At 50.3% G+C, this 11,999-nt stretch overlaps 1 protein-coding gene across 1 annotated transcript; it reads right to left on the bottom strand.

Moving 5' to 3' along the window:
* Positions 1–7,469: 7,469 nt before the first annotated feature.
* On the bottom strand, positions 7,470–11,296 carry MRPS26 (mitochondrial ribosomal protein S26). Its single transcript, XM_073002120.2, has 4 exons — positions 10,762–11,296; positions 9,596–9,730; positions 8,403–8,526; positions 7,470–7,842 (listed from the first exon to the last, which is right to left on the bottom strand). Exons 1-4 carry the CDS (start codon positions 11,025–11,027, stop codon positions 7,711–7,713), a joined length of 657 nt encoding a protein of 218 aa, XP_072858221.2. The 5' UTR covers positions 11,028–11,296; the 3' UTR covers positions 7,470–7,710.
* Between the last annotated feature and the right edge of the window lie 703 nt (positions 11,297–11,999).

Below are 11,999 nucleotides of genomic sequence, written 5' to 3'. Positions count from 1 at the left end.
TTGGGGGACCCTTCCGTCTTTATAACTTTCTAAGCACCCAAAGGCTTCTCCCGTCATGGCCAGGAGGGAGGCTCTGGAGTTCCTCCTCCACCTTCAAACATGGCTGATTTTGGAAAGGGGAAGGAGACTTAATTGAGCGTGGAGACCTGTTCAAGTTCCCAGAACAGCCTCAGGTGTTCTTTGTGATCAGGCTTTGTAACAACCAAGGACAAGGAAAAGGCTGGAATTTCTTTTTACAGAACACCATTGGGCCACTTTCGTGCTGTGCACGCCATGTTTCCTCCGGTAAAGTATACATTCCAATTATTTCTGGCATCTCGCACTCCACAAGTCCTGTGCTTCAGATTCTGTGATCATTTTTTCATAGAATCACAGAATCATGGAGTTGGAAGGAGGCATCAAAGTAAAGCTGACCGCCAAAGAATCAATGCTTTTGAATGGTGGTGCTGGAGGAGATTCTTGAGAGTCCCCTGGACTGCAAGGAGATCAAACCTATCCGTTCTGAAGGAAATCAACCCCGAGTGCTCACTGGAAGGACAGATCCTGAAGCTGAGGCTCCAGTACTTTGGCCATCTCAGGAGAAGAGGAGACTCCCTGGAAAAGACCCTGATGTTGGGAAAGTGTGAAGGCAAGAGGAGAAGGGGACGGCAGAGGACGAGATGGCTGGACAGTGTCACCGAAGCGACCAAGATGAAGTTGACCCAACTCCGGGAGGCACTGGAAGACAGGAGGGCCTGGCGTGCTCTGGTCCATGGGGTCACGAAGAGTCGGACATGACTTAATTACTAAACAACAACAAATCAAAGTTTATAGAGTCCAATCCTCTGCTCAAGGCAAGAATCCAATCAAAGTAGATCGGACAGAAGGCGGCCCAGTTTTCTCTTGAAGGCCTCCTGCATTGGAACACTCCTCATCTCCCAAGGTCACTGGTTCCATTGACTTACTGCTCTAACAGTTAAGAAGTGTTTCCTGATATTCAGCTGAAATCTGCCTTCCTGTCACTTGAGCCCATTGTTGTGTGTCCTGCTCTCTGGGAGGATCGAGAACAGATCCTGTCTTTCCTCTGCATGACAGCCTTTCAAGTCTGTGAAGACTTTTATCCTCTCTCCTCTCAGTCTTCTTTTCTCCAGGCTAAACATGCCCAGTTCTTCCAGTCTTTCTTCATAGGACTTGGTTTCCAGTCCCCCTGATCGCCCTTGTTGGCCTCCTTTGGACTTACTCCAGTTGAACTTAATGTCTGTCCTCTTTTCTCATTCTTGTGTACCAGTACCGAGGTAACCAGATCAGCCAGCCCTCCATTCTACGCCGGATGTTGTTGAATGCCAGGTCTGTATCCAATAAGACCCAGGTGATTTATGACCTTATCCTGGAGGAGGATGCAGACCTGGCCTGCATAACCGAAACATGGATTGGCGGAGAGGGGGGTCCCCCCCAGCACTCATCTGTCCGCCCGGTTATGCTGTCCAACATCAGGGTAGACTGGAGGGTCGGGGGGGGGAGTAGCCATTGTTTACAAATCCATCTTGGAGGTAGCTAGGTGCTCCTCGGTGGTAAAGCCTAGTCTTGAGGCTCTCCACGTGTTGATTGAGGCCAGGGATGGTATCGGGATCTTGCTGGGTTACCGTGCTCCCCGCAACCCAGCCATTTCCTTACCAGAGCTGGTGGACTTTGTCTCTGAGGCACTGCTGGGCTCCCCGAAGCTATTGGTTCTGGGGGACTTCAACGTGCATGCGGGGGCAGAGACTCCCGGGCCAGCTCTTGAGTTCCTGGAGACCATGGCCTTCTTGAACATGTCCCAACATGTCAACGGCCCTACACACGTGGGTGGCCACACACTAGACCTGGTTTTTTCCACCAATGGGAGCGAGAGTGATCCGATGGTGACTGACCTTGAGTTGGTACCCTTGTCATGGTCGGATCACCACCTAATAAAATGCACCCTCAAAATGGCCCTCCCCCCTCGCAGGGAGCAGGGACCTATTGTTATGGTCCGCGCCCGAAGGCTATTGGATCTGATTGGATTCCAAAAAGCCATGAGTGGGCTTACGACTGACCTGGCTGGCACTCCTGTCGAGGCTCTGGTTGACGGCTGGTCTGCCGCCGCGGCTAGGGCTGTAGACACGATCGCTCCAAAACGCCCTCTCCGCCGCAGAGACCGCCCGGCGCCCTGGTTCAACCAGGATCTCCAGGCGCTGAAGCGGGTCAGGAGACGGCTAGAGCGCAAATAGAGAAAGGACCCGACGGATTGTAATTCTATAGCTGTCAAGGTCACTACTAACCTTTACCTAGCTAAGGTAAAGGCTGCAAGCCGAGCATATCTCGCTAACCGGATAAGCGAAGCGTCCAACCAGCAGGCGGAATTATTCCGTATAGTACATGACCTATCCGGAATTGGTCTGAGTGATGGGCCTCCCCCTAGCTTTTCACCGGACCAATTTGCAGCAATTTTTAAATCAAAAGTGGAGGCCATCCGCCGGGACCTTTCTCCTTTTTTGAACACAGTGAGTTGAGCAGAGATGTCCAGCGCTCCGTCTTGCCCGGTGATTTTTGACTCCTTTCAGCCTGTTACGCCTGACACTGTGGCCAGGACGCTTGACCGCTGTCGTGCCACCACCTCCTCTTTGGACCCTTGCCCGGCCTGGCTAATCAAGGCAGCCAGGCCTTCAACAACGGAATGGGCCACTGTAATAATTAATGTGTCTTTCCTTGAGGGCAGATTTCCTTCTGCCCTCAAGGAGACACTCATTAAGCCCATTAGAAAGAAACCTAGTTTGGCGGCGGACGAAATTGGCAATTACAGGCCCATCGCCAATGTTTCTTTCTTAAGCAAGGTAGTTGAGAGGGTGGTGGCCGATCAGCTTCAGGCGCTCCTGGATGAAACAGATGCCCTGGATCCATTCCAGTCGGGCTTCAGGCCGCGCCATGGTACAGAAACGGCATTGGTCGCCCTGTTTGATGACCTTCTGAGGGGGGCCGACGTGGGCAAACTGTCTCTGCTGGTCCTTCTCAACATCTCAGTGGCCTTTGATACCATTGACCACGGTATCCTCCTGGGGAGGCCCTCCGAGCTGGGAGTCGGTGGCCTGGCACTTGCCTGGCTCCGTTCCTTCCTGGAGGACCGCCCCCAGAGAGTACAGCTTGGGGAGCGTTTCTTGGCCCCGTGGAGTCTCAATTGTGGGGTTCCACAGGGGTCGATCATCTCCCCAATGCTGTTCAACATCTATATGAGGCCGCTGGGTGGGGTCATCGGGGTGTGGAGCTTTTCACCAACTGCAGGAGATGCTGTTCTGTCCCTTCAGCGCTGCCTGGAGGCCGTACTGGAATGGATGCAGGAGAACGGGCTGAGGCTGAACCCGGACAAGATGGAGCTACTGAGGGTGGGTGCCCCGACAGTCGGGGATCTGGGAAACTCCCTCTCCTTCGGGGGGGTGACCCTGCCCGCCAAGGATGGGGTCTGCAGCTTGGGATCCATCTGGACCCAGCGCTCACCATGGAATCCCAGGTGGCGTCTGTGGTCCGCACCGCCTTTTTTCACCTTAGGCGGATAGCCCAGCTGCAGTCCTACCTTGATGTTGGGGCCCTCACCACTTTGGTGCATGCGCTCGTAATCTCAAGATTAGACTACTGTAATGCGCTCTACGTGGGGCTTCCTTTGAGTCTGCTGCGGAAACTGCAGGTGGTGCAGAATGCGGCGGCCAGATTACTCAGTGGAGTGAGAAAATACCAACATATTTCACCCACTCTGGCCGCATTGCATTGGCTGCCCATCCAATTCCGCATCGACTTCAAAGCGTTGATGCTTACTTATAAAGCCCTAAACGGTTTAGGACTTCGGTACTTGGCGGAACGCCTTCTCCCGCCAAGAACTATCCGTGTCACCCGCGCGAGCCAGGAGGTGAGGCTGAGGAGCCTAACGCCGAGGGAGGCCCGGAAGCAAAAGACAAGAAATCGGGCCTTCTCGGCGGTGGCTCCTCGCCTCTGGAACAACCTACCTCCTGAGATTCGCGTAGCTCCCTCGCTGGGTACTTTCAAGAACCAATTAAAAACATGGATGTTTAGGCAGGCCTTCCCATCAGATAATTCCTGACACCCCTCTTTTCTCTCTCCTTCAGTTTTCCTATCCTGTTTAATATCTCTGTCATGAAAAACTGTTTTTATGTGTATATCTATTGTATGATTTTTAATGTTGTTAGCTGCCTAGAATGGTCCTGACATGACCAGATAGGCGGGATGTAAATAAATAAATAAATAAATAAATAAATAAATAAATAAATAAATAAACAGACACTTCTATCTGGGTCAGATTTCATGCATTTGATGGATGAATACAGATTCGTGCTATGTTAAGGAGGTTAGTCTTCAAAATACCAAAATACTTTTCATTATCCTTATGGAATGATAATTGTTTACTGTATATTTTTATCATTGTAATCATGTTATGGTTATATTTTAACTGTTTTTGACTATTTGGGATGCACTCTGGTATAGAGCTCAATATTATTATTATTATTATTATTATTATTATTATTATTATTATTATTATTATTATTATTATTATTATTATTATTATTATTATTATTATTATTATTATTATTATTATTATTACTTTTTCCCCATGTGCCCAGTTTCCTTCCATTTTCGGTTTTGCACCTGCCATCTTGAGTGGGAAACCACTCCTCAACCCTGATTGACGGATCAATTTGGTCTCCGGTCGTTCCAGGGAGCGCTTCAAAGCTAATCTCAAGCAACTCCAGTTCTTTCAGGGTGGGACTCACTGGGATTTCCTTCCTATCCAGACCTACTTATTTATTTATTTAAACATTTTATAGCCCCGCCCCTGCCCTTTAGAATCTCAGGGCGGGTCACAAAGCTCTATAAATTGATTTTAAAAGGTTAAGGCTATTAAAACAATTTAAAATCAAGGAATTGAAAACAAAATTCAAACAGGACATCTCTTATTTATCCACGTGGTCATGAAGGAAATGATGTCATTTTCCTCTACATTTTAACAAGACCTTTTAAACTTAACATGAATTCTCCCGTTCTTGTTTTCTATATCTCTGATGTTGTGCCACAAGGTTAGTTTTCTTGAAAAGTTTCCCCCGGTTTTCCTTCGCTATTCCCTCTTCTAGTGTTTCATTGGTGGCCATTTCATGCTTCAGCATTAAAGCTTCATTAAATGACAGGGGAGTCAGCTTTTAAGACGTGGGTACTGAGCTGAGGTTTTGGATTAAAAACAAAGTATGCTGTGGTGCTGGAGAAGACTCTTGAGAGTCCCCTGGACTGCAAGGAGAACAAACCGATCCATTCTGAAGGAAATCAACCCTGAGTGCTCCTTGGAAGGACAGATCCTGAAGCTGAGGCGCCAATCCTTTGGCCATCTCATGAGAAGAGAAGACTCCTTGGAAAAGACCTTGGTGTTAGGAAAGTGTGAAGGCAAGAGGAGAAGGGGACAGAGGACGAGATGGCTGGACAGGGTCACTGAAGCGACCAAGATGACTTTGACCCAACTCCAGGAGGCAGTGGAAGATAGGAGGGCCTGGCGTGCTCTGGTCCATGGGGTCACGAAGAGTCGGACATGACTAAACACCTAAACAACAACAATGCTGATTATATACCATCCCATAATGCTTAAAGCACTCTCTGGGCAGTTTACAATTTAATTAAGCAGGCCATACATTGCTCCCTCCTCCAGTGATCTGGGTACTCAATTTACCAAACTCAGAATGATGGAAATCTGAGTCAACCTTGAGCCATCTACTTGAGGCCACTGGGATTGAACTCTGGTTGTGAGTTGGCTGCAGTACTACAGTTTAACCACTGTGTCACAAGACTCCTAACAAGGCTAAGCAATCTCCCTGCATCTGTCCCTCCGTAAGTTGCTTTGCAAGTAACTCCCCTGTGCAGTGGGCTCATACTTAGTAAAATTCAACTGTTGCTCTAGTCGATTTCTATACAGGTGGAACAGGTATAAGCTGGCCTTGGGCAACCCATATCTCAAGCTGGCCACATAAGCGAAGGCACTGATCATTTCCTGACCAAACCAAGGTATGCCTCCGACACAAGCCATTTCACTGACCAGCTGAGCAAGACCTGCCGCCACTACTCATTTGACACACGCCAGCAATTGGTACAATCTATGGAAAGACCAGCCTGTACGGACTAAAGAGGTACAGCTGGAACGTATTGCATTTATGGGAAGAGTTCGGGTGTGACAACATGGAAGGGCAGATTCTTGGCTTCTGCTGTTGTCGCTTGTCCCTACTCACTGGGTGGGTCCTGGGGAACGGTCATTTAAACAGGAACAGTCAGAGTCCAGTTGGTGCTTTTACGTTTGCGTAACCGAAACTGTGGAACTCTTTGAAGCTAATTGTCGCTCATCGTTCGAGTGCTTGGTGGCATTCTTAGACATGCCGCCAGTCAGGCACACAGCTGGAAACACTACCAGCACCTTGTGAGTGGCAATTAGTTGCGTCAACGTAACATGTAAATTTACAAGTTCTGGACTCTTTTAATACTTTACCATCAAGTCATATTCTGGCAACCCAGGAATTGAACCCCCCCAACTTCTGGCTCCATAAGCCAGAGACCTAAACCGATGAGCATTCCAGCCAGCTTTCCCAGGCTGGTCCCATCTTTCCTGTCCCTCTGCAGGAAAGTAAAGACAAGCATCAGGCGAGCTTCCTCTCAGTGACGGGGTGCCTGAGTGGGGTTCTGAATGGATTGTGTGCCTTACTGCTTTGAATGTATTTCTGGTATTGCTTTTGCTTACCGTTTCTTAAAGTGGATTTGTTTGATCCTTTAGTTATTGTTTAAGCTTCAAATATTACCTTCTAATGACATTAACTGCCTTGGGTCTTTTTTAAGGAGAAAGGCAGGGATATTTTAGGTACAAAAATGTGAGTCAAAACCATCATTGTGGTGCTTTCTGGAGTCATATAATGTAACACAGTGGGACTGTGATGCAGAATAGAGATGGGCACGAACCTCGGTTCGGAGGTTTGTGCCAGTTTGTACACATGGCCCCCTACGTGCCACGCGTTCCTTTCCCCCATCTCCCTGGCTGAATTCCCCCACTCACCAGCCAGCACACGCTCTTCTCCTCCTCCTCCTGGTCAAACAACCAAAGCGAAGGAGAGGTGCATGTGCCAGCTAGTGAGTGGGTCATTGGCCAGGGAGGTGGGAGAAGGGACAAACCGACACACACCTCCAAACTCAGGTTCGCGCCCATCTCTAACGTAGAGAGCTGAAGTGAAACACTCTGGCTGTCGGCAGACTGCATCCTTTCAGAGAATGACATTTTAATGGGTTTCAAGAAATGTATTTCTACCACCGAGGAAAACAGCTCGTGGGCTGCACGGCTGTGGGGTGGCGGCGAGGAAGACACCTCAAGGACCCATCGAGAGCTAGAGTCCTTAATGACAGAGCCACCGGGAATTGTCTGCTTGACACAAGGAGAGCCGACATCCTAAAGAAAATCCATGATTTTATTCCTGGAAAGCAGCCGCAGCCTCCCCTCGTCAAGAAGGAGCTGCTATGTTCTGGAAGCAGGAAAGCCCTAAAACCAGCCCTGTGGGAATATCTCGAGGCACTGAGCGAAATCTGGTCCTTCTTCCCTCAAAGCAAGCCGGGCGGCCGAACGAATAGGAGAGTTCACTGATCCAGCAGAGGTCATCCCAGAGGCTCCCGTTCCTGTCGTCTTCACCGTCCCTACGACAAGGTGCTCCGTTTGACTATCCTTCCTTCTTTATCAATGGCAAAATTGTAGTTTTTCAGGCTGTTCAGGCACTCCTCAATCCGCTCGTCTAGGTTTTCTGGAGTGATGAAGTTCTTGGCTTCCTCCTGCAACGACAAGAGGAAACCAGCATCCCAATGTGCTCGGATAAACGCATTTCCAAACCCCTTCGTCCTTGCTGCGTATTAGAGAAGAGCTCAAGACCTAGTGAACCAGCTATTTCATGATGTCGACTTGACTTGCACCCTCCTTTTTGGCCAGAACTATGACTCAGCAGAATTCACAGCAGGATCAAAACCAAGCACGGGGTTAAACACACACATATACACATTTAAAGCTCTGACCACCTCTGGCCAAAAGCAGGTGGACTGTCTTGACTTGAAATGGGCACAAACGGCTGGTTTGATGCGATTCGTTTCCCAGCCGAACGGCTGATTGGTGAACCACAGAACAGCTGCCCGGCTGGGAAACGAAAAGAGCCAAACCAACGGATCATGGCCATCTCCAGTCTTGACATTTTTTTTTTAATTTTATCTGTATTTCGTTTGCACCTGATTCTGAATTGTGCAATTGCTCTGATACAAATAAATAAATAAAGAACCTTTGAGCCATAAAAGAAGCCACCCATCGCCCTTGAAAACAGGGGGGACAGGCCCGGGACCCTTACCTGCAGCTGGAGCACCTCTTTCTCTTTCTCCTTCATGAATTCTTCCAAAGTGGCGGCTCGCACTTGGGCAACCTTCAACAGGCGCTCTCTCTCAGCGATTTCTTCCTGTCGGAGACGTTCTTCCCTGGGGATAGGAAAACAGAGCGCACATGAAACATGCCACAGCAAAAACAGCAAGATCGACAGGAAGAAGGGAACACAAGACCCATGATCATCACCCAAATTGTAAACAGATAAGGGACCCATACAAAAAGGTAGAAATACTGGGGGGGGGGGGATTCCAAAATGCATATCCAAGTTTTTGTTTCTGTTTTCTTTTCGGGGCCCACCTAAGAGCAGAAAAAGGGGTCCCCGCATCTGAGACCATCGGCACTTTTTCGTCAGGCAAAATGCTACAAATATCATGCAGGAGGTGGAAAAAGCTTTATTGCTGGGTCAAAATGTTTGAACTCTTGTTGGTTTGAGTCTCATGAAGTGGGAGGGTCTGCCCATTCACAGTAGGACCTGTTAGGTGATAGGAAGAGCAAGGAGAAGACTCTGAGGTGCCCAATATTACACAAAAGTAAGCATAGTTCTAGGGATGTGGTGGCGTTGCGGGTTAAACCGCAGAAGCCTCTGTGCTGCAAGGTTGGAAGAATCCACGTGCTGGAGTGAGCTCCCATTGCTTGTCTCAGCTCCTGCCAACCTAGCTGTTCGAAAGCATGTAAAAATGTGAGTAAATAGGGACCACCACAGTGGGAAGGTAATGGCATTCCCACCATGTCTAGTCGCGCTGGCCACGTGACCATGGAAACTGTCTTTGGACAAAACGCTGGCTCTATGGCTTGGAAATGGGGATTACCACCACCCCCTAGAGTTGGATATGACTGGACTAAATGTCGAGGGGAACCTTAACCTTAAGCGTAGTTCATATCTTTTACCAGACCACTGAAAAATCAAGCACAAATACATTTTTGGACCTCGGACTGCAATTTTTCTGCACTATCCATGGAAGTGCAGTGGTCAGCCTGATGAAGTGGAATCTTCTCCATGAAAGCTTGCAATTTGTTTGGCTTTTTTTAGTGGTCCAATAAAAGGCATCACCCACTCTTAACAGTTCTCAGGTGATGGGATCGCATTAGGTTTTCCTCAGCATAGCCCCTAGACTGGCTGGGAGCAGAGCACACGGAAACACTTCCATGCCTGCTACTCACCTCAAGGCCTGGAGGCGCCGGTTCTCGGCATCATTCCACTCCATCAACTGATGATGCTTCTCTTCTTCCTTCCGCTGCTGCTGCTCCAGCTTCTTCATCTCCCACTGCCGAACCATCTCCTGTCTGAACTCACACCTAGCAAAGAGAGGAAAAGGCAATGTAGACAGAACCTCCGCACCTTTAGCAAATGATCCCCTTCCCGGCAGAGACACCTTGGAAGAGTCTCCGTGGGCCTCTGGCTGTTCTAAGTTCACACACACCCCCATTGCACCCCTGCCCAGAATATTCTAGTGGATGATTTAGTGACAACAGAACCTGCCCAGTAACGGTCGGCTGCTTGGCAAAACGTTCGGGAACCCTGAACAAAGGAAACAGCATTTGCAAAAGGAAACCAGACTCTACCAATGCTCTTGTGACACCATCCTCTCTCACTGATGGCGTTGTTGGCAAACGACGTGACCGTTGCCTCCATCTGACTGTCCGGCTTTGGTCCATCCAGAGGAGGTACAAATGGTGTTAGCAAACACCGTTCATACTTCCTTGGGATGTACCAAAGCCAGACGGTCAGATGGAGGCAACCGTCTGATGCTGTTACAAATCCCTGGGACGGAGCTTGCCTGGGACGATCCGCCTCTTCTCGCGAAGGGTGCCTTTGGCACACAGGTGGATCCTGTAGAGGCTGGGACGCTCCCAAGGTCCTGATGGGGGCCCAATCCTGACAGCCACGAGGCTGTAACCGGCCGCGCGCCAACCACCGGATCCCTCTGCGGTTTGGGTCTCTTGGGAGTCCGATTCCCCCAACCCCACCCCATGGCGCCTCCTTGACAGGGGCTGGACTTGATGATCCATGGGGTCCTTCCCAGCTCTGTAACTCCGAGATGATGATGATGATGATTAAAGGCACTGTGCTGATCTAGATTTTGGATGCTCCATCAGAGAAGCTCAGGCACCTTCCCTTCACTGACCAGGGAAACTTCCCCTTCCTTCCTTCTGGGGCAGATCCAGAGATTTTGGAGAAGTTCCTTGTTCTGGACTACAACTCCCAGGAGTCACTTCTCCCAGGCCAGCCTTTTGACCTTCCTGGTCCCGCCCCCCCGGCCCGGCCCGGCTTCCTGATTGGCGGCGCGCGCGCAGAGAGGGCGGGGCCTCCGCTGACAGGGCCTCACCGAAGGGCCCGGACGATCCGGCGGTAGGAGCGGTAGCGCTTCTGGACCACCAGGAGCTCGGCCGCGTCGACGGGAGGCGGCCTGTTGATCCGGCCCTCCTTGGACTTGGCGGGAGGGTCGTCGCGGGATTTGCGGCCCCGCGCAGGGACCACCAGGAGAGGCGCCAGCGGCCCCGGCCTCGGGCAGCCCCTGCCCGGGAAGGAGGCGGCAGCGAGGAGGACGAGGGCGGCCCGGCCGGGCGAGGACGCAGAACCCCACGGCAGCATCCCGGCGGCGGTGGTGGCCGAGACAACGCGGGGCGGAAGGGGAAGCCGGGGCGCCGGAAGTGGCCCCCCTGGGAGGGGGCACGACGGGAAACGTAGTCTTTGCGCCTTCCTCCGCGCCACTTCCGGTCCACGGCGGAAGAGGGCGAAAAGCCCGCCGGGAAATGTAGTCCTCTGGGCACGCCACACGGCCTTGGCGGGCCCACTCCGGGCCGTGGGTTCCCCCCTTGAGTCGATCCCTCTCACATTGGGATGTTCCTCTTTCTCTGTGACCTTTGTCCAAACGGTGGGCCGGTGCACGATGGGAAATGTAGTTCCTCTGGGCTCTTCCCCCCCAGCTCCTCCTTATCTATCTATCTATCTACCTGAATGAATGAATGGATAAATTCCTCCTTTCCTGTACCCATTCTTAATTGGGAGAGTAAAGATTCAATACAAACACAATTTATCTGTCTATCATGTCATCTGGGATCCCATGTGCCCTTCACTTCAGTATTCTGTATCCCACATGCCACCACCCAAAATCCCATCCAAACCCAGGACCTTCAACAGGAACCATCTCAGGGAGAAAAGAGATTCCTCTCCCCCGAAAAGAGACGATACGTTTCTCTCTGGTGGCTTCAGAGTTGTGGAATACGTTGCTCCGGGCTCACTTTGCCGCACGACTACACAATTGGGGACTGGGCCAGCGCAGGATGGGAAATGTAGTTCCTAGAATTTCCCAGTTCACAGAAGCTGAACAGTGGGCAATGCAGGAGGGATGAAAATAAGTTATTTGAACAGCACACACTTCAGCCAGAATTCACTGGCACAAAATGCAGTGGTGACTTACACTTAAAAATAACATTTAATAAATATATGGAGGTGATGGTCACTGAGTGGATTAGGTATCTGATTTGGGAGTTCAATTCCCCACTGCTCCTTCTGGGAGTAGAACCACGCTCTGTCGTCCCCTTCTCCTCTTGCCTTCACACT

The sequence above is a fragment of the Pogona vitticeps genome, chromosome 5 (genome assembly GCF_051106095.1).
Source record: "Pogona vitticeps strain Pit_001003342236 chromosome 5, PviZW2.1, whole genome shotgun sequence".
NCBI lineage: Eukaryota > Metazoa > Chordata > Lepidosauria > Squamata > Agamidae > Pogona > Pogona vitticeps.
The sequence above is the reverse complement of the archived record's forward strand: the minus strand, read 5'-3'. Positions and strand labels throughout refer to the sequence as shown.

Bases quoted from the DNA above. Each gene is read 5' to 3' on its own strand.
- MRPS26 (XM_073002120.2), bottom strand. From the start codon at position 11,027: ATGCTGCCGTGGGGTTCTGCGTCCTCGCCCGGCCGGGCCGCCCTCGTC. The intron at 9,731-10,761 runs GTGAGGCCCTGT...TCTCTTTGCTAG, and splicing joins CGGATCGTCCGGGCCCTTCG to GTGTGAGTTCAGACAGGAGA. The intron at 7,843-8,402 runs GTAAGGGTCCCG...TTGTCGTTGCAG, and splicing joins AAGAGGTGCTCCAGCTGCAG to GAGGAAGCCAAGAACTTCAT.